The sequence below is a fragment of the Hypanus sabinus genome, chromosome 9 (assembly GCF_030144855.1).
Source record: "Hypanus sabinus isolate sHypSab1 chromosome 9, sHypSab1.hap1, whole genome shotgun sequence".
NCBI classification, from domain to species: Eukaryota; Metazoa; Chordata; class Chondrichthyes; order Myliobatiformes; family Dasyatidae; genus Hypanus; species Hypanus sabinus.
Genome location: NC_082714.1, coordinates 28,356,341 through 28,379,344, shown reverse-complemented (window position 1 = coordinate 28,379,344; position 23,004 = coordinate 28,356,341). Strand labels below are relative to the sequence as shown.

At 38.3% G+C, this 23,004-nt stretch overlaps 1 protein-coding gene across 1 annotated transcript in view; it reads right to left on the bottom strand.

Moving 5' to 3' along the window:
* Positions 1-23,004, bottom strand: part of xylt1 (xylosyltransferase I) — a 260,639-nt gene that overhangs the window by 67,090 nt on the left and 170,545 nt on the right. The window contains exon 5 of the mRNA XM_059979376.1: positions 11,604-11,684. Coding sequence (XP_059835359.1) covers positions 11,604-11,684 — 81 coding nt within the window. The remainder of the gene's footprint in view (positions 1-11,603; positions 11,685-23,004) is intronic.

Below are 23,004 nucleotides of genomic sequence, written 5' to 3'. Positions count from 1 at the left end.
AAATGCTACGTTCAGCAAGAAAACCTGCAGTTGATGATGCCACTGCCATGCTGCAGTATGACGACCCACTCATTACTTTAGATGCCTGTGCCCATCCAAGGAGGGTGCCCAAGAACAATATCGTTGGCTTGAATTTAGCTGCTATTTTGGTGTAAATCAAGCATAAAACTGGGCTGACAAGAATATTTCTGAACGTGAACTATTAAAAAGGCAGACATGCTTGCCAGAAGCTATTAAATAGTCTATGGTAATCTGACATTTCACACAGACGGAATAGGGCATACTAAGCTCCTACTTCTGGTTTGTCAACTTGAGTAAGCACACTAATGGTATTCTATCTGCCAAAACAGTAACTCTCTCTGCTGTCTGCAGGTGCTCGAATTGCAAGTTGTTTGCACAATAATTAACAAGTTTTCAGAGGGCAGTCACGTAGCAAAGCCAAATTGATGCTGTAGTCATAGCTGAATTTGATGTAAATGTACGCACAGCAGGAGAGAGCATCTACTTATTACAGGAGAGATGCAGTACAAAGAAATTCTGCCATTACTAAACAGGGCCTATGAACTATTTCGGTCTCCTTTTCTAAAAACAGATGTATTGCACTTGAAAACATTTCACAGATATTTCAGCAGGTTGCATCATGGAATGAAGGTCTTGCTCTAAAAGTAATGTTGTCCAGGTCAGTTTATTGCTCATTGGGGTTCAGAAGAACGTAAAGTAACCTTATTGAAACAGACAAGCTTCTGACAAAGGGCTTGAAGCTGGGAGTAATGTTTTTTCTCATTGGAAGACTCTAGAACGAGGAGATCATTTCAAATTAAAGGGTCACATGTTTAAGACTGAGACAAACAGGAGATTTTTCCTCTCAGAATACTGTGGCATTCCCTACCAGAGAGCTATGGAGACTGTACCTTTGAATGTGGTCAAAGCTGAGACGGATTGGGTTTTTTTTTGGCAATACTGGTGGAATTAAATGTTGTGAGAATTAGGCAAGTAAGTGGAGCTGAGACCAAGATGAGGTCTTATTGAATGGTGACGGATAAGGCAGTCTCATGGGGCCATGTGACCTTTTCCAGTATCAAGGTCATTGGCCTTCAGAAGTGCTGAGCAGTAAAAACTTGTGTGGCAGTCCCTTTTCTATTCCTAATCATGGTGTACCTTCAGCCTTCATTCTTTTTTTTGTCATTTGTTTAAAACCTATGGCATTTGGTTCCAAACTAATCCTTCTGGCAATTTCCGAGTCACTTCCATGGGTTTCTTCCAGTGCACTGTAATGAGCATAACTGAAAATTAACCAAATCCTGAGAAATTTAGTCCCATCCGGGCTGAGTGCAAGCTGAGGAGAAAAAATAAACATTGCTTTTCTGTCTATGTGTGACCATGAATTAGAAATACTTATTTGCAGAAGCAAAGTTAGATGAAATGTAATTTAGTTGTTAATAATTCATGATACATTATTAATCATTTTATGGTTAGTAACTGTATTGATTCTACAAAACTTCCATTCATAATTTGGTTTTAGGGTATTTCCAAAACAGGAGCAACAAAATGTTCATTGATCCAGATTAGTTCCCAACTTAGAACAATCAGCAGTGAACATAATGAGTGGAATCCACACCTTAGTGTGTTAGAGAAAACATAACGTTCCAAATGCTGTCATGGCTTCACCATAACTTCAATCTGTTTTTCTGGGTCAACAGTCATAGATTTGCCAAGGTCAAGAGAGAATTCAATTCTACTGAAGAGAAAAATCCAGCCAGAAATGACTCCACAACAAGAGCAGAGCTAAGTGGGACAGGTTGCATTAGATAATGGGAGTAATAAGCCAACCAATCAGTAGATAGATTTGGGGCACGGGGGGGGAGGGGGGAGGGGGGAGTTGGAAATAAGGCAGCCTGAGATACTAAAACACCCTTTCCTTTTACAGGACCACTTCTCCCAGTCCCATGGGATAACCCTGGGAGTGGGGAGATGGGTAAAGGTTGGCAGGGTCAAGGTTTCCAGCAGAATGTACTCAAGAAATAATCAGCACTTAACCCAGAAGAGGCAGGGAGATATAAATGTACATTTGGCATTGAAACTCTATAGAGGTAATCAATGAAAATTTCCACCATTCTCCAAATTAGAGTGAGGTATTTTAATGGAATCCAGAGTATAATGTTTGTAGAACAAAAACAATGATTTTCTTCTGAATGGCCAGGTGGGCAATGTGATAAAGTAACTGGATTATCCCATAGATAATCCATTCATTTAATGGATTGAAATTAATAGACTTGATCACTTCAATCAGTTTGACTGGTTAAAAAAAATAGCTAATGGGTTATATTCAGTAAGGGAAGATCTGGAGCAGCATGTGAAGAAGAAAAGGACAAGCTGATAATGGCCAGATTTGGAAGGTTAGGAGGATGTCTAGAATACAGACATCAGAATAGGGCAATTTAGCTGAATTCCCTTAATGTGTGCTATAAGAAGTGGATGCATGGTACAGCAAATAATGCACGAGCTCCACTTCTGAAATTTTGACTTCAATTAAAATTTTGGAAGCACAGTTCATTATATATACATTTCTACGACACATATTTAACACACGCAAGTGTAGATCACTGGCAGATCTGAGGAAGAATTTTCTGTCTAATTTGCTGTCTAAGTTGTTTCATTAAAATAATGGGATAACAGCTGAATGAATATGGAGGTGTACATTGGTTTTGAACAGACCATCATTTCCTATAAATGTCATTTTTCTTACAAATCAAAGTTGTACAAATCTGGTAACCTAATGCAACTAAATATCTAATTCAACTTTTCAACACCTTTAGTACAAATGATATGTGGAATGTAATCACTTAGAAAGAAACTATAATATAAACTGAAATGAATGTTCATTTGAACTTAAATGCAAATGCTGTATTGACTTTTCTGATATTCTGCCTTTTATTTAGCCATTACCTAAATCATCCTTTTAGATAAAAAAGATGAAACAATAATAGTTCCACAACTGCTCTCAGTACCAGTTGTCATGTGATTACTGATATGGCGTGCATGTGCTGTAGCGTAGCAGTAACCAAATGCTCCACCATTGAAATATTCTCACAACCTAAGAACTTACATTCAAGGTCTCTTCATCTCATGTTCTTGGTTTAGAAACACAGCACAATACAGACCCTTTGGCCCACAAAGTTGTGCCGAATATGTCCCTACCTCAGAAATTACTAGGCTACCTATAGCCCTCCATTTTACTAAGCTCCATGTACTTATCTAAAAGTCTCTTAAAAGACCCTATTGTATCCGCCTCCACCACCATTTTGTATTGTTTGTTTGTTTATTTTTCTTTCTTTCTTTTTGCATTTTCACAGTTTGTTGTTTCTTGCACACTGGTTGTGTGCCCAGTTGGTATAGTCTTTCATTGACTCTATTATGGTTATTGGATATATTGAGTACACCTGTAAGGAAATAAATCCCAGGAGTGAATATGGTGACATATATGTATTTTAGTAATAAGAAGCAGGACAGACAAAGGGGAATCCTTTGATGGCAACATGAGTGAATCTGCAGATGCTGGAAATAAATAAAAAACACAAAATGCTGGCAGAACTCAGCAGGCCAGACAGCATCTATGGGAGGAGGTAGTGACGACGTTTCATAGATGCTGTCTGGCCTGCTGAGTTCTGCCAGCATTTTGTGTTTTTTATGGGAATCATTTGATGTTGTGTGCTTGGATTTTCAGAAGGCATTTGACAAGGTGCCGCACATGAGGCTGCTAAATAATCTAGGAGTCCATGGCACTACAGAAGATATTCTAGCACGGATAAAGCAGGAGGCAAAGAGTGGGAATAAAAGGAGCCTTCTGTGGTTGGCTGCCAGAGATTAGTGGTGTTCCACAGGAGTCTATGCTGGGAGTGATTCTTTTTACGTTATATGTCAATGATTTGGATAATGGAATTGGTGCAAAGTTTGCAGATGGTATTAAGACAGTGGAGGGGCAGGTAGTTTTGAGGAAGTAGAGAGGCTACAGAAGGACTTAGACAGATTAGGATTATGGGCAAAGAAGTGGCAGATGGAATACAGTGTTGGGAAGAGTATGGTCATGCACTTTGATAGAAGAAATGAAAGCGTTAAGTATTTTCTAAATGGAGTGAAAATACAAAAATCTGAGGTACAAAGGGACTTGGGAGTCCTTGTGCAGGATTCCCTAAAGGTTAATTTGCAGGTTCAGTTTGTGGTAAGGAAGGCGAATGCGATGTTAGCATTAATTTAAAGAGGAGTAGAATATAAAAGCAAGGATGTACTGTTGAGACTTTATAAAGCACTGGTGAGGCCTCACTTGGAGTATTGTGAGCAGTTTTGGGGCCTTTATCTTATCAAGGTTGTGCTGAAACTGGAGAGGATTCAAAGGAGGTTCACAAACATGATTCCAAGATTAAATGCTTTGTCATTTGAAGACTGCTTGATTGCTTTGGGTCTGTATTCACTGGAATTCAGAAGTACGAAGGATGACCTAATTGAAACCTATTGAGTAGTGAAAGGCTTTGATAGAATGGATGTGGAGAGGGTGTTTCCTATGGTGAGAGAGTCTAAGACCAGAAGCTACAGCCTCAGAAAAGAGGGGTGTCCTTTTAGAATGGAGATAATGAGTAATTTCTTCAGCCAGAGTGTGGTGAATCTGTGGAATTTGTTGCCACAGACGTCTGTGGAGGCCAAGTCCTTATGTATATTTAACTCAGATGTTGACAGATTCTTGATTAGTCAGAGCATGCAGGGATATGCGGGTGGGGGAGGAGTTAGGAGACTGGGGCTGGAAAGAAAATTGGATCAGCCATGATGAAAATGGCAGAGCAGACTCAATGGGCCAAATGGCCTAATTCTGCTCCTATACCTTATGGCCGTAAATTCACTTTAGACTTCGTACGTCGGTTAGCACAACATTTGGGGTGGGGTTCAGAGTTCGGAGTTCAATTGCAGCATCATCTGTAAGGATTCTACACATCCTCCCCATGGAATCTGTGGGTTTTCTCTGAGAGCTCCGTTTTCCTCCCACAATCCAAAGATGTACCGAGTAGGTTAACTGGTCATTGTACGTTGTCCCGTGATTATGTTGCCAGGGGTTTTGGGACAGTGTTAATTCGAAGGGCTGGAAAGGGCTGCTCTGAGCTGTATCTCTAAATAAAGTAAGAATATCTGGGTCCATATTTATCCTTTGTGACTGAAGTGGCAAGGTTATCCAGAACTGAGATCATGACAATGTTCAGGAACTACGCTGACTTTAAATTAAGACTGATGTAAAACATCCCTGGCAAGATGCTGCTGGAAAGAATCCTGAATGTCAAAGGCCAAATGTCAAATCATTACCAGAGGCAGCCTAGGTTTTCTGGATAACTTGCTGTTACTTTTCCCCAACGAGAATAGCAGTGATGTAAACACTTGACTTGAGAACACAGCCACAATTTTTAATTTGTAACTGAGGACAGGCCCACCCTGCCTGTTCAAGTGGCATTTGGCAATTATACTCACATGAAATGTACATCCAGGGTCCAGAAGAAATGAAAAGGATGCCCTGGTTGAAGTAGCGTGTATTTCAAATTTTCATTATCATTTTGAACTTATTTTCTTGATGGTACTTGGACCCCTTTGGACCCTTGAAGCCAATTGACTTGCATTAGTTTTTGCCAGAGTTAACTTTATGATAGGAGACCCCAGTGAAAAGTGATTACAAGGGAGGTCAAGCAAGCTGGATGCTCTGTGCCTACTGGCTGCAGTCAGAGGACAACACACCTTGCTTTGATGAGTGAAACACATTCACATTTCACATGTGAAATGTGAATTTCAAACTTCATATCTTGATGAGTCTATCCCCAAAGAAAGCTGAGATGAAGAATCACACAGCAGTCATATGACAGATGGAGTCCAGCACTGTGGTGAAATTTGTTGAGGCTGAGCTTTTGGTGATGTTCAAAGGGAGGGAAAGTCCATGGCACCAGTTAAATTAGCTTGAAAGAGACATTTAACTGAACCGCCACTTTTAGCCCAATCGAGTGAGAGTCTGTTTGTGATAAATGGCAGCTCTGTAGCTCCCTCCTCAATGAAATGGATTTGATGTATTTTAGACCCTACACAAAAGTTAAAAGCCTTCAAGATGCATTTCTTTCCTGTTAACGTCAGGGACTAGTTTCTGGGCTAGAATAAATAGCCAATGTACAAAGTGGAGATAAGCACGGTTAGTCCTCTTCTGCCCAAAAGTTCAAAATAAGTTTTTTATCAAAGTACGTACATATCACCATATGCTACCCTGAGATTCATTTTCTTTCAGACATTCACAGAAGCGCACAGAATCAATGAAAAACTACATACAAAGACTGAGAAACAACCAAATTGTAAAAAGACAAAGTGCACAAAAATACAATAAACCAATCAATCAATCAATCAATCAATAAATAAATAAATAAATAGATAAATAATTAATATTGACAACATGAATTATAGAGTCCTTTAAAGTGTGTTCATAGGTTCAATTCAGTGTTGAGTTGAGTGAAGTTATTCACATTGATTCAGGAGCCTGATGGTTGAAGAGTAAATAACTCTTCTTGAACCTGGTGAGGTACTGAGGCTCCCATACCTCCTGCCCGATGGCAGCAACAAGGAAAGACCAATCTAATCTTCCCACTTACATTGGCTACCATCAAACTTCGTGATGAAGCCAGTGAAACGGATGAACAAAGCCCAACAAAAATGTAACAAAGGGGCCTGGCCTATGAAATTCAGCGGCTGGTTCCCCATGTTTCTATTACTATGTTGAGCTGAGCTGGGGTTGCATGGATGATTTGCCAGCTGCAGTAAAGGCACCTTCCAAAGGTCACATTGCCAACAGTACCATCCACACTGGGTCCACGAAAAAATGGCCTATTCCCTCAGGTGATCACACAACCAGCCTGTCTTTACCAGAATTTAATATCCCACACTGGAATGCTATTTTATACAGTAATTTACAAAGGATATACTTGTAAAGAACAATGCCAGCAAACCTATTCATATTTAAATAAAACCAGATCTGTCCTTAACTAGCTATCTCAGCTCACTTAGAGGTGAATGCAGCAGTTCTTTCTATATGTATTGATAGAAATGGTGAAACTTTACTAATGTCCCCCGGGCCCCGTATTTTAAGCAAAAGCATTGTCTTTTGGTCTCATTGCTCTGTACAAAGTAAAATAGCACTGTACAGTGCCTTCAGAATCCTAAAGACTGCATCCATTTCACCTCTTCACCTTCTCTTTTCCACTGAGAACATGTCCGATTTACATAATGAAATGACTGATTAAAAAGCTACAAGCCAAAAAGACAAATCCAATTCTGTGATACCACAGGATCTCCAGAGACTACTAAGAAGATAATCATTGATATTAATGCAGAGAACCTGCACAAAAAGCACTGCCCAGAGTTCCCCTTCATCTCACAGAGGGCAAATGGCTAATGGCACAGCAGTGATGACACTGGATATCAAGCCTTCCAATTAGGAATGAGGCATTTTGACTGCATGGCTCCATGTTGTGTTTATTTTGGCGATTTATGTTCAGCTCTGATTCGATATAAAAGGATAGATTTTTGAATTCAGAAACTGGATGTAAGGTATTGACTGGGTGCAGTATTTACAGGAAATTTTGATGAGCAAATTACAGATCCATAATGGAACTCTTTTTGGTCTGCTGACTTTCAAAGCTTTCCAGTGAAGTCACCATCATCATCATCATGTATGACGTGGGTGATCATGGTCTCATGTCCGTGATTGTTCTTGGCAAACTGTTCTGCAGAAGTGGTTTGCCATTGCCTTTTTCTGGGCTTTACAAGACGAGTGACCCCAGCCATTATAATTCTCTTCAGAGATTGTCTGCCTGGTGTCAGTGGTCGCATAACTAGGACTTGTGATGAGCACCAGCTGTTCATACAACCATCTACCACCTGCGCCCATGGCATCACATGACCCTGATCAGAGGGCTAAGCAGGTGCCATACTTTGCCCAAGGGTGACTTTCAGGTTAGCAGAGGCCTTACATCTCCTTTGGTAGTGGTATCTCTCCTGCCTTCCATCCAGCACCATCATTTAATCTTATTCCCAGTGTAACAGGTACTGTACATTCTTTTTTTTCTGCATTAAAATCGGGATCTGAATTCTTCTTTGGAATCAGCATGGAAAGAGTTACATCTAATGACACGCAGAGTATAGCTCAAACAAATAATTCTGAGCACAGACAGAATCCTCCTTTTATAAGCTGGATGGCTGACCTTGGCTTCACAAGTGGTGAAAGCATCCATGACAAACAGTACACTCCATTGCTCTTTGGGTTCATCCTATTTTAAATTACTGATAATTCACCCAAAATGTGAAGACTGTGGCGATCCATTTCCTGGCACACCTGAACCGGCTCACAATTAGCCAGTGTTCCGGCTAAGGGAGATAGCCTACGGGGGTTTGTGAGTACGTGTCTTTTGGAGCATCCGCGCCCACGGGGGGGGGGGGGGTTGAGGGAGGCTTTAAAGCAAGGCTGTTGAGTTCGAATAAAGTTATCTTTGACTGCAGTTTACCGACTCCCGTGTCGTTATTTTAGCGCTGCGTGTAGCACACCGCTACAAGACTATCAAAGGAGACAGCAACACTTCCGCCCACTAACCCATCCCCCCACACCCCTTCAACATCATTACTATTCCTATTTTCCGGCAGTCACCTTATGTTTAGATGCTTCTGTGGCTAACACCACTTTATGGACACGCCATCAATCTATGTCTATAAGCTATCTTCTCTATTTCTATTTATTGTGTTCTTTATTTTATTGTGTTTCCTTTGTGCTCCAGCGGAACCAAACTAGCAATTATTTTGTTCTCCCTTACACTTGAGTACTGGAAATGATGTTAAACAATCTTGAACCTTTAGTAACCAAAATGCTTTGGTTGACCAAGGGACAAGCATGCTGTACTGACATATGCTGATAATTTCTGAGATATCAAGGACCTTCATGCAATGGATATTCTGCACATTCTCTGCTTACTGCCCATAATGATCACCTTTTCGATGATGCACACATTGCATTACCATACCTCATCTCAGTGGCTTTATATACTCAGTGGCCACTTTATTAGGTACACCTGATCATGAATGCAAATTTCCAATCAGCCAATCATGTTGCAGTAACGACGAGTCAGCTTACAGAGAGGAGGTGCAGCGGCTAACAGACTGGTGCAGAGCCAACAATCTGTCTCTGAATGTGAACAAAAGGGATGGTTGTTGACTTTAGGCGGGCACGGAGCGACCACTCCCCACTGAACATCGATGGCTCCTCGGTAGAGATCGTAAAGAGCACCAAGTTTCTTGGTGTTCACCTGATGGAGAATCTCACCTGGTCCCTCAACACCAGCTCCATAGCAAAGAAAGCCCAGCAGCATCTCTACTTTTTGCGCTGAGGAAAGTCCATCTCCCACCCCCACATCCTCATCACATTCTACAGGGATTGTATTGAGAGCATCCTGAGCAGCTGCATCACTGCCTGGTTCAGAAATTGCACCATCTCGGATCGCAAGACCCTGCAGCGGATAGTGAGGTCACCTGAGAAGTTCATCGGGGTCTCTCTTCCCGCCATCATGGACATTAACACTACACGCTGCATCCGCAAAGGAAACAGCATTATGAAGGACCCCATGCACCCTCATACAATCTCTTCTCCCTCCTGCCGTCTGGGAAAAGGCTCCGAAGCATTCAGGCTGTCACGACCAGACTATATAACAGTTTCTTCCCCCAAGCTATCAAACTCCTCAATACCCGAAGCCTGGACTGACAACTTGCCCTACTGTCCTGTTTATTATTTATTGTCATGCCTGCACTGTTTTTGTGCACTTTGTGCAGTCCAGTGTAGTTCTGTAGTCTAGCATAGCTTTCTCTGTGTTTTTTTTATTACCTAGTTCAGTCTAGTTTTTTGTACTGTGTCATGTAACACCATGGTCCTGAAAAACGTTGTCTCATTTTTACTATGCACTGTACCAACAGTTATGGTCGAAATGACAATAAAAGTTGACTTGACTTGACTTGACTTGAAAAACATGCAGACATGGTCAAGAGATTCAGTCATTGCTCAGACCCAAACATCAGAATGGGGAAGCAATGTGATCTAAGTGACTCTGACTGTGGAATGGTTGTTGGTGCCAGATAGGGTGGCTTGAGTATCTCAGAAACTGCTCATCTCCTGAGATTTTCACGCACAGTAGTTTTTAGAGTTTACAGAGAATGGTGCGATTAACAAAAATGCAGTGAGCAGCAGTTCTGTGGGCAAAACCACATTGTTAATTAGTTCAGAGGAGTATGGACAAACTGGTTCAAGCTGACAGGAAGGCAAGAGTAACTCCAATAAACACACATTACAGAAGACATGACATCTCTGAATGTACTTCAAACTTTGAAGTGGATGGGCTACAGCAGCAGAAGATCACGAACATACTTTAAGTGGCCACTTCGTTAGGTACAGGAGGTCACCTCATTATGTATATTCTCAATACAACGGGAAAGATTGAGTGGTTTTGAAGGATTTGCTTGATGTAATTTAAAATTCTAAATGAGTAAAAAAAAAATCCCAAATCAAATGAAGGCAACTAAGAAACCATGCCCATCAATGGTTGAAGAAGTTTAAGTCTGTAATGTTTGCACTCTTATTCAACAATTTGTTGGCTTTGCTATCACTAGGCTGCATGGACTTTATTCAGCCAGCAGTTAATGCACCAGTGCTTGGAAGTTATTGCTGATTATGGCTTTCACACTGTGAGTTACAAGCCTGTGCATATTCATGTTATTTAAAGATCAACACAGCGTGCCCTACAATATAAGTTAATGTTCTCAACAAAAATGACACTGAAGTTAAATCATGTAGAAGGTCTAAAAGAGACTCCAACATTAGAATGTATCGTTAAAGCATCTTCACTGGAATTCAATACAGAGATTAAGCCTTGTACAAAGTACGAATCAGAATCATTTGAGTTAGTGCATCAGATTGTAAATCCATATATAAATAAATTATTTTAGGTAATTTACCCTCTATACAATAGATTTTTTATAAATTATTTGTAATTTGTCCAGATTGGATGTATCTGAATCATATATCTAATTTGCAGAATAAGTAGGACAGTTCAAGGTAAATCTTGCTAGTGTCTTAGGTAATTTATATTGGTGCTGCATGCATCACTATGTACAAGACAAGGATATTTTTGTTCATATTCTCCGCTGAATAGGTCCTCTGGTGCAATGCTAAGTTCCTGATGGTGGGTGAATAAATTGTAAATTAAGAGTGCCATCCTTGTCTCAATTTAAAATGCTATGGTTCTGTCTTTATACCCAATACCATCCCCACCTTCCCCCACCCCACTTACAGGATCTTCATAGAAAACCTATCCTGTACTAGTTCAGGCACAACTCTATGACTGGGCAGATGTGAATACCAGGGTCTGGGCAGCAGATCTGAATATCAACAACGTGTCATAAAGCTGACCAAACCACAGACACAGCTTGGGAAAATCAATTCATAAGTTAAGTTGGAAATGTACACAGGCAACAAGCAGCAAGTATGAAAGGCACGATACCTTGCATTATCCCTTCCATGAGACTTCAGAAAGTTCATATTCCTGTATCTTGATAAGAAAGCCACCAGTTGATCATTCGTTCTATAGAACAAGTAAAAAATATATCTTAAGAATCCATCTCTGGTTAATAAACTGTTACAGTTCAATAATTAGAAATATCACAACCAACGATACTGTTATTAACTATTCTTGTTCATTGCTTCAATGGATTAACTATGTGAATTCATATGGACTTTGATCACATGCTTGCATGTTATTTTCAGAAGAGGACTATGTTAATAATTTTTCAGCATTGTTACTGGTTACACTGCTCACCCCTTAATTGATTCAGATTGGTGAAACCAACCTCATTTGTGAGGAAAGACCATAATAAAATGAAGAGGGTTGCCCACAGTTCCACTCGTCTGTCTACAGTTGTCTGGGAAGTGTAAATGTGATTATTCTTCCAGACTGTAGTTTGGATGCTGGAAGTTAGGTGTTAGTGCATGTAACCCCTCCCTCTGTCCAGTGGAGGCTCTTCTTGATTGGTCTCAGCTAAGAGACCCATTATAGAATGCGCCCGGCCAGAAAAATACCACAATTTGCCATACAACTTCATACTTCACCTCATCTTCATCTAAAGGTCAGCAAACGTTAAATAAGACCTGAAAATCTTGGAGAACAGTCAATATTTTAGATCAAAGATCCTTTATCCTTCTTTGCCATGTAACATTATATTTTCTTTCTTTCTTTTTCAATCTTTTTATTAAATTTCATATATAAAAAAAAAACAACACAAAATAATGAATAGATTACAGATTCAATAAACTTGAGATTACATTAGTAATAGGATAATAATATCCTATTAGAACATCCATCAACAAAAGGTACATAAATCAATCAAGTCTATATAAATATATATGAAAAACAAAAATAATCGTCGAAAAAAGAAGAAAAAAAAAATTGAAATTATATATGAGAAAAAATATATATTGAAAAAAAATACTAAACTAAAACTAACATGGGCAATAATAGCACTTTATAAATATATAAAGGTGTCAAGAAAAGAACTCCAGAACTCCATACCTGAACAAGTATAAGTAGAGAAAAGGATCTGAAATAAGCCAAATTAATTCATATGAAAGTGTCGAATAAATGGTCCCCAGGTTTCTTCAAATTTAATTGAAGAATCAAAGATAGTGCTTCTGATTTTTTCCAAACTCAGATAAGAAATAGTTTGGGAGAACCACTGAAATGTAGTAGGAGGATTTACTTCTTTCCAGTTTTGTAATATAGACCTTCTGGCAATTAATGTTACAAAGGCAATCATTCGTCTGATTGAAGGGGAAAGCTGATTGCCATCTTCATTTGGTATACCGAAAATTGCAGTAATAAAATGGGGTTGTAAATCGATATTCCATACTGAGGAAATGACATCAAAAATGTCCTTCCAATAGTTATGTAAAGTGGGACATGTCCAAAACATGTGAGTCAATGAAGCCACTTCTAAGTGACATCTGTCACATTGAGGATTAATATGCGAATAAAATCGGGCAAGTTTATCTTTAGACATATAAGCTCTATGTACAATTTTAAATTGTATTAAAGCATGTTTAGCACAAATAGAGGAGGAATTAACCATTTGTAAAATTTTTTCCCATTTATCTGTTGATATATTACATCGAAGTTCTTTTTCCCATTCTTGTCTAATTCTATCCGATATTTCTGGCTGTATCTTCATAATCATGTTATAAATAAAAGCTACTAATCCCTTCTGACAAGGATTAAAAGTAAAAATCAAATCTGAAAAATCCGATGGAGTTGAGTTAGGAAAAGATAGAAGAATTTTATGTAAGAAATTTCTAATTTGTAAGTATCTAAAAAAATTAGATTTAGGTAATTCAAATTTGTTGGATAGTTGATCAAAAGACATCAAAGTACCTTCAAAAAAAAGATCACGAAAACATTTTATACCTTTCCTTTTCCATATACTAAAAGCTTGATCTGTCAATGAAGGTTTAAAAAAAAATTACATAAAATAGGGCTGTCCAGAGCAAAGTTTTTCAGATTAAAGAATTTGCGAAATTGAAACCAAATTCGTAGTGTATGTTTAACAACAGGGTTAGATATCTGTTTATTGAATTTGGCTAAATCAATAGGAAGAAAAGAACCAAGAACGGAAAATATAGAATATCCCTTAACCTCACTACATTCCAAATTTACCCACTGTGGGCACACAGGTGAATCCAAATCTAGTTTCCAGTACATTAGGTTACGAATATTATTCGCCCAATAGTAAAATCTAAAGTTAGGTAAAGCTAGACCACCATCTTTTTTAGACTTTTGTAATTGCCTTTTGCTTAACCTAGGATTTTTATTTTGCCACACAAATGAGGAAATTTTTGAATCAATATTATCAAAAAAAGATTTAGGAATAAAAATTGGTAAAGCTTGGAATAAATATAAAAATTTCGGTAAAATCATCATTTTAATAGCATTAATCCGACCAACTAATGATAAAAATAAGGGAGACCATCTAGTAGTAAGTTGCTGAATATGATGAAGCATAGGTAAAAAATTCAGTCCAAATAAATCTTTATATTTCTTGGTGATTTTTATACCTAAATAGATAAAGTTATCAGTAACAACTTTAAATGGCATCCTATCACTCAATAAAGTTTGCGCGTTTAAAGGGAATAACTCACTCTTATCTAAGTTTAACTTATAACCAGAAAAGCTACCAAATTGAGCCAACAAGGATAAAATAGCAGGAATAGACCTACTAGGATTAGAAATATATAACAACAAATCATCAGCATAAAGCGATAATTTGTATAACTTCTCATTACGGGTAATACCAAAAATATTAGGAGACTCACGAATAGCAATAGCTAAAGGTTCTAATGCAATATTAAATAATAAAGGACTTAAAGGACAACCTTGTCTCGTACCACGAGATAATTGAAAAAAAGAGGATCTATAATTATTTGTAAGAACAGAAGCAACAGGTTTATAATATATTAATTTAATCCATGATATAAAATTAGGACTAAAATTAAAGTTTCTCAATGCATTAAATAAATATGTCCATTCAACTCTATCAAAGGCTTTTTCAGCATCTAATGAGATAACACATTCTGGGGTTGTAGGTGATGAAGTATAAATTATGTTAATCAATTTTCTAATATTAAAAAAGGAATATCGATTCCTAATAAAACCAGTTTGATCTTCTGAAATAATCTGTGGTAATACCTTTTCTAATCTAATGGCTAAAATTTTTGTAAGAATCTTAGAGTCTACATTTAATAATGATATAGGGCGATAAGATGCACATAAGGTAGGATCTTTATCTTTTTTAAGAATTAAAGAGATAGTAGCTTCATAAAACGATTGAGGTAGTCTCTTCTTAACAAACGCATCATTAAAGATTTCACATAGCCAAGGAGAAAGCAATAAAGAAAAAGTTTTAAAAAATTCTACAATAAAACCATCAGGACCAGGAGCTTTCCCTGAATTCATTGATGAGATAGCCTCTCTTATTTCATCCATAGAAATAGGAGCATCAAGCAAGCTACAATCTTCATCTATCAGTTTAGGAATATTCAAATTATTAAAAAAATTATCCATCGTAAGCCGGTCACCGTCAAATTCTGATTGATATAAAGATTTATAAAAATCTTGAAAAGTGTTATTGATTTCTTTATAATCAGTAGTTAAATTACCGTCTTGTTTACGAATTTTAATAATTTGTCGCTTAGTCGAAATAGCTTTTAATTGATTAGCTAACAATTTACCAGTTCGATCACTATGAATATAAAATTGAGCCCTAGTCTTAATTAATTGATTCTCAATTGAAGAAGATAATAATAAACTATGTTCCATTTGAAGCTCAACTCTCTTCTTATAAAGTTCTTTGGTAGGAGTAACGGAATAAATCTTATCAATTTCTTTAATTTTATCCACCAATAAAGCTATATCTGAATATCTTTGTTTTCTTTTACCAGCGGAATATGAAATAATTTGTCCACGAATAAAAGCCTTGAAAGAGTCCCAAAGTATTCCTTTATCAATCTCTTCATTATAGTTTGTTGAAAAAAATAAGTCAATTTGTTGTTTTATGAAGGTAATAAATTCTGGATCTTGAAGTAAAGTAGCATTAAGTCTCCAAGATCTAGTATTGATAGAAGAATCCGAAATCTTGATAGATAACTTCAAAGGCGCATGATCCGAAATAGCAATAGAATCGTATTTACAATCAATAACATCTGTTAATAAACGATGATCCATAAGAAAGTAATCAATTCTAGAATAACTATGATATACATGTGAAAAAAATGAAAATTCTTTATCTTTAGGGTTCAAAAACCGCCATATTTCAGTAACATTATATTTTCACAGATGTTGCCTGACCTGAGTGTTTCCAGAATTTTCTGTTTTTCAGATTTCCAACATTTGCAGTGTTGCTTTGACTTTTATAACCTTGTGTTGTTGTCCTTTCTTATTTCTTTTTATATTCACATTTTTTAAAAGAATACCTTTACTTGTCACAAGTACATTGAAATGTTGAAGCATACCGTGAAATGTGTTGTTTTGCATCAACAAACAACGCAGTACGAGATTTGCTGGGTGCAAGTTTACCACGCTTATGGTGCCAACGTAACACAGCCTGCAAATTATTAACCCTAACCTGTATGTCTTTGGAATGTGGGAGGAAACCAGAGCACCCAGGCAAACCCACACAGCCACAGGAGAACATACAAACTACCGTGCAAACTTAATTTAATTGTACTTCAACTGTTTTAAATATCAGGGGCATTTAAAAAGAGCTCAGCCCTAGGGTCTGAATTTTGAAGCTTAGTTGTTGCTCAAGGATAACACTGCTTTAGAAGACAGGAGCAGAAATAAGTTTTCAAGACCCAAGGGAGCCAAGCAAGAGCAAGTCCAAACTTAGGGACAGTCTGGGGGGTGAAAGTGAGATTTGGGCCGTCTAAAGCGTGATTCCACCCTATATCCCACAAAGGTGCTTAAATCGGAAAATGAACTCAATGAAATGGAAAAAGTTGATTATGTTTGGTGGTACCGGTTGAGTATCCCTTATCCAAAATGCTTGGGGCTGGAAGTGTTCTGGATTTTTTTCAGATTTTGGAATATATAATAAGATAGCTTGGGATCGCCATCATTTCCAACTCTGAATTTATGTGCTACCATAAGCAGCCTTTGTCTAACACTTGTTCATCACACATATGTACTGAACAGAAAAAAATGTTACATACCATTAATATCATGAAAATACAATGTGTGCAGAGTAACAAAAGCAGCTCAGCAGCATCGGGGAATACCTGAATCAGCAGCAGGCTTTCCGTCTCCACCTATGATGCCGTGTTATGATTAAAAGTTTACAGCACATTGTCTTTATATTTTACTTTTTATTTAGATTTAATGTAAGGCATAAAAACAATCAACATTGTGGACTTGTTCTGGTGTTAAGATTTTCGTCAGCGACAATCTTCACAAACTCACCAGTTAATTTCTCTGCTGCTTCATGATCAGCAAACTATGCTTTATCACCACAAATCTTTATTAATTTAATGCCGTGCCCTTTCTTAAATTTCTGCCACAAGCCTGCTGAATATTCACAATTACCTTAAATTTTCAGGTCACTGTGATAGATCTTTGCTTGTTTCATGATCAGCATTCCCTTAAGTGGCAAATGTTCACTATGTTCACCCCGTTGCTGACAGATCCATTCTTTTAACACAATCGAGATCTTCATTTTTCACTTTCTGCACTGTTTTTCTGTTTTTCATTAACTTCTGTTCATTACGTATGTGAGATTACTTCTCAGAATTGTCTGTGGTGAGCAGGGATCTGCACATTGCCTGGGAACCTTCTCAGCACCTTGTGGAATTTTCTATTTGTGACGTGATGTCAGCACTCATCAGAAAAAAATTCAGATTTCAGAGGTTTTTGGAATTTGGATTTTCAGGTAAGGGGTACTCAAACTGTACAAAATAGTATTAGAACATTAAACCCACAACACTACAACACGTAACAGGCCATTTGCCCCACGATGTTGTGCGAACATTCTAACCTCCTTCAAGGTCAATCTAACCCTTTGCTCCCACATAGCCCTCTATTTTTCTTTCATCCACATCTGAGAGACTATTAATCTTCCAAATGAATCCACTTCTACCATAATCTGTGGCAGTGTACTCTACATACCCACCACCCTCCATGTGAAAACCCTACCTCTGATATCTGCCCTATACCTTCCTGCAATCGCCTTAAAATTATGCCCTCTTGTATTAGCTACTGCCAACTTGGAAAAAACAAGCATTGGCCATCTATGCCTCTTATCATCTTATGCAACTCCATCAGGTCACCTCTCAACCTCCTTTGCTCCAAACAGAAAAGCTTGTTCAACCTCTCCTCATAAGACATGCCCTCTAATCCAAGGAGCATGCTGAATAAAACCTCCTCTGCAGCCTTTCCCAAGCCTCCAGGTCCTTCCTATGAGGTGACCAGAACTGAACACAATATTCCAAGTGTAGTCTGACCATGGCTTTACAGAGGTGCAACATTACATCACAGCTCTTGAACTCAGTTCCCCATCTAATGAAGGCCAACACATCACATGGGCCCTATTAACTTGCGCAGCAACTTTGAGGGATCAACAGACATGGACCTCAAGATCCCGTTGTTCACACTGCTAAGAATCCTGCCCTTAACCTTGTACCCTGCTGTCAAATTTGACTTTCCAAAGTGTATCACTTCACACTTTTCCAGACTCAACTCCATCTGCCACTTCCCAGCCCAGCTCTGCTCCCTATCAATGTCCCCTTGTCAACTACAATCACCTTCTACACCTCCTACAACACTAGCAATCTTTGTGTCTTCTGTAAACTTACTAACCCATCCAGATCACATGTAAAACCTGGTAGGTGCCCCCCCCCCCGAAAATAATAAAGAAATAGAGAAACTTGGCAGAAACCTCAACCAAGCCTCCACCTCTTGCATCTTTTCGCATTGTTGGAACATTTCTACGGAATCAGAGAGGGCTGTGATGGGGTGAGATATAAGAGCCATGTTCATTCACAGCAACAAATCTCTACTTAAGATGATTCAGAATAAATAGTTATTATGATTCTTTTCAGTACCTAGTTAGAATGTATGTAAGGCTTTGGAAACTACTGCTACAGTCATTGTTTCTCAACACAAACAGGGTAAAGTAGAACAAGGAGTTGAAGAATACAGTGACTTCAAATAATGCCTTATAGCAGTCCTTTCCAACTTGCAAGACCATTGGAGAAAACTACAATACAACAGTACAAGTCCTCTACAACTGTTGTTGAGTGAGCAGAGGAAAACAGAATTTTAGTTCTTGTAAGTGGGTGTTCAGATAGCACCTTGTCCCTTGCTGGCTGTCTGGTGCTTGTGAAACCCATGGCAAGGATACTGACTGTCAATCAATTTGTTCCTCAAATTTTCATTTGGATCTATAAAGGAAATAAATGGTTCCAAATGCAGAGCAATACTTATTTGGTTACGAAATGGAAGGGGTTTAATTTTATGTTCTAATAGGACTATGCAAATCTATAACCAATAGTGCAGAAACCAGATTACATGCACATACTTAAGTACTTTCTCAAGGGATGAAAGATAGATATATTATCACAGGAAGAGCTACACCAGGGAAAATCAAATTCACTGCAATAAATAAACATACACCATTAATTAATACAGTACTTCTTTTTATCTCTCGCAAATGACATTGTGTAATAATGGAAAGCCTATAATATCAGGAGGGGAGAATGTCATTTCCGTAATAGTTCACAGTCTAAGAGTGATTATATTTTTTTCATTAAAAAAACACCATTAAACAGAATTAAGCCTTTGGAAATTATTGATTGTATAAATGGAGCTCAAAGATTACAAAATACTCAATGAGAGAAATTTATAAAACATTCTGGAGGTGAGAAAACTTAAACTCTGTGTGGTTTCATCTGGTTTGCATTTATCAATCTGATGAATGATCATAAAAGTATTACCTTCAAAATTAATATGCCTATCTAATTTGAAGGCAAAAACAAAATGATTTGCTGAAGAATCAGATGATTCTGTTTGGGTGTATTCTGGAGTTATGCAATATAGCAAATATTAATTTCAACAGCAACTAGTCTTCAGATCTGAATGTGGACTATAGAATGAATTTAAAATGCAGCTCGAACAATGGTCTTCCTGGAGCTGCACAATGGGTCAATTGCAAACTGGGAAACATACTATTCACCTGCGGTGTCTGCATATGCATGAATGCATCTCAGAAACAGAGGTGATTAACAATCATTTTGGGCGTGTTGGTGTGAAGATACAGGTGTTGGAAATTACATGCAACTCAAAGGAAGCATTATAAATGCATTGCAACTATAGAGATCGCCCTGTTGCTATCTTTGTTTTTTAACATACCAAATGTGATGCATTATTGGGTCAGGTGGCCAGTTCTTCCAAGTGTGTCTCCAGTATGATGCCTGCTTGATGTGCAGAATAAAGACTTCTATTTCACCAGCTTCAGTGTCTCCTGTTGACCTTGATCACAGTCGCAACAATTTCAGAGGCAAAATTGACTAGTTATTTAATTGGTACTTGTTCCCTACTTGGCATCACCTAAGACACTGAGGCCACCTTTTAGACAATTTCTGCACTGCCTGATACAAACCTTCCCCAACAGCCAAGCAGGTGTCAAACAGAGGAACATGGACAGGCTCTTCACCTATCTATACCCATTCTGCCATTCAGTAGGTCATGACCATCGTTGATTTACAATGTTGTAGAAAGCATGGAAGTCCGAAAGGGAACAACATTACAAGATAGGAAGTGAACACCGATCCTGAGGAATGTATCAAACAGTTATAGAAACCACTCGGAGACCTCACAATCTGAGCTAGCAAGTCAGAGTTCTACAACACAGAAGCCAGCTCTTTGACCTACCAAGTCCACACTGATCGCTGTACTCATCTGTTTTAATCCCTCTTACCAGCAATTAGACAATAGACAATAGACAATAGGTGCAGAAGTAGACCATTCGACTCCTCGAGTCTGCACCGCCATTCTGAGATCATGGCTGATCATTCACTATCAATACCCAGTCCCTGCCTTGTCCCCATATCCCTTGATTCCCCTATCCATCAGATATCTATCCAGCTCCTTCTTGAAAGCATCCAGAGAATTGGCCTCCACCGTCTTCCGAGGCAGTGCATTCCACACCTCCACAACTCTCTGGGAGAAGAAGCTCTTCCTCAACTCTGTTTTAAATTATTGATCGATTGTTTTTCATGCCTTGGTGATTAAAGGGTTTTAAATACTTTTAAAATGCTACGAGAGCATCTGCCTCCAGCACTTTCTCAGGCAAAGCATTGCACGTTATAAACACCACATGGGTGAAAATATATTTTTTCTAGCATCATCCCTAACCTCCTTACTCCTATGTGTTCTGGTTTTCAGTCATAGAATCAAACACTGTAAGTATGTTAAAAATGCAGCCCATTGTCAGCATTGGCCATCAAATGCCCATTTACACCAATCCCACTTCTTTCTTGCCATTGTCCCTCAATTCCCATAAATTCTGCTGTTGACCTACACATCAGGAACAAGTCACATTGGTCAATAAGCTGACCAACCTGTATATCCTTGAGATGATGGATTCAAAGGAAGAATGTGGGCACTCCAAATAGCATCAGAGGTCAGGTTTGAACGCATATCACTGGAGCTGAGTGACAGCAGCTCTACTTGGTGCACCCCCTGTTGCTTTACAGGAATAAATGGTAACTCCCACACCTAATAGTGTACAGTCTTTCCTTCTGATATTATCGCACAGAGTGCTTGTAATAGATAATATACTGTACTGTGTTAATTGATTGTTTATTTATTGCAGTAGATTTGAATTTCTCTGGTAACTATTCCAGTGATAAAATAGTTTATCTTTCATGATTCAAGAAATTACATGCCTGTTTGTATTCCTGGTCTTATCTCCGTGTTATTTGGTGTGGCTTTACATACTTCCTAGTTAATATCTAAAATTAAAAGTATCAGAAAATACTCTCACAATTGTCATGAAGTCAAATGCAATATGGAAATGGAAGCTTTGTAGAAACCTTACTGGAGTAGCAGCAAGACTTCTGTCCATCAGAGAAATAAAATGCTGGCATTAATATCAATGATCACATTGCGTGAACAAATAAAAAAATGAAGGTGCCTTTTGTGAAGTGGGAATCTCCCATCAAGTCAACAGTGGTGCTTTTCTCAACCATAGCCATCTAGTCAAATCGCCACTCCTCCTCATTCTTTATAGTCTTTGTTCAAACAACTATCTATGCTTCATAAATGCTTTTGCTCTTTGCAGAAAGGGATCTTTGACCTTACATAGGATTCCTTTTATGAATGTTCTATAATCTATTCCCCCGTCTGACAAATGAAAGCAACGACAATAATTTAAGCTGCAAAAATGAGTAGGTTTGAGCTAGGTGGGAGGTTAATATTTAGAACAATTTCAAGAGCAAACACAATCTGCCTTGAACCTACTCTTTAGTGACTGGAATTTGAATGCATCTATTGAGGTCTGAAAAGTTACTGGTGCAGAGTGGGGGCAAGAAATGTTCTGTTTGAACCTATTTACTGAGACATTTTAGAAAACTAGAGGTCCAAGGAACGTGATCAGTGTTAAGTTGTCTGGAGAATGTGTGTGGATGGCCAGTAGACTGGGGATTGGTGACTGAGGTGGACAGCCAGATGAGCAAAAAACATGTGGGACTTTCCAAAGACAAGTTCTCATATTTTGAAGTAACAATGGAACAAGTTTTACAGATGTGAAGCCTTATATGCATTGGTCAACAGTAAGGAGATTACTAGTGCGTGGTATGCATTGCTGAACTCAATGGAGCTTATCATATTATTAAATTGCCTGAGACATCGTGGACCCATAAAGAAAATCAAAGACTGTGCAGCTCTCTCTGACCAGCTTTTCAATGTGCTACATTTTTCACTGAAGATAAAAAGGAATCATGTGTAAAAATGGGACTTTATGTGAAGCAATTTCCTATTTTACAGATAGCAAGATGGGCAGCTGATTCCTGGGAGCTATTTGATTACAGAAATAATCCTATTTCATCATTATCCAAGCAGCAGAGAAAAAAGGCAAATGCTTTTCTAATATTGCCAGTGGTTCAGGAAGAACAGGAATGCCTTTCACTGGTCAATTTCCCCGTGATGACACCAGCAATCTCTCTCTCTCTCTCCCTCCTCTAGTACTACAGTCCCACCCACCTCTCCAGCTTGCCAGAATCAATGCTGTTAAACTTTCCAGAGTATAAGATACCTTCCAAAAGCAAAGTCATCACTTTCCTCCCAATCATTAATGACCTGGAGATCT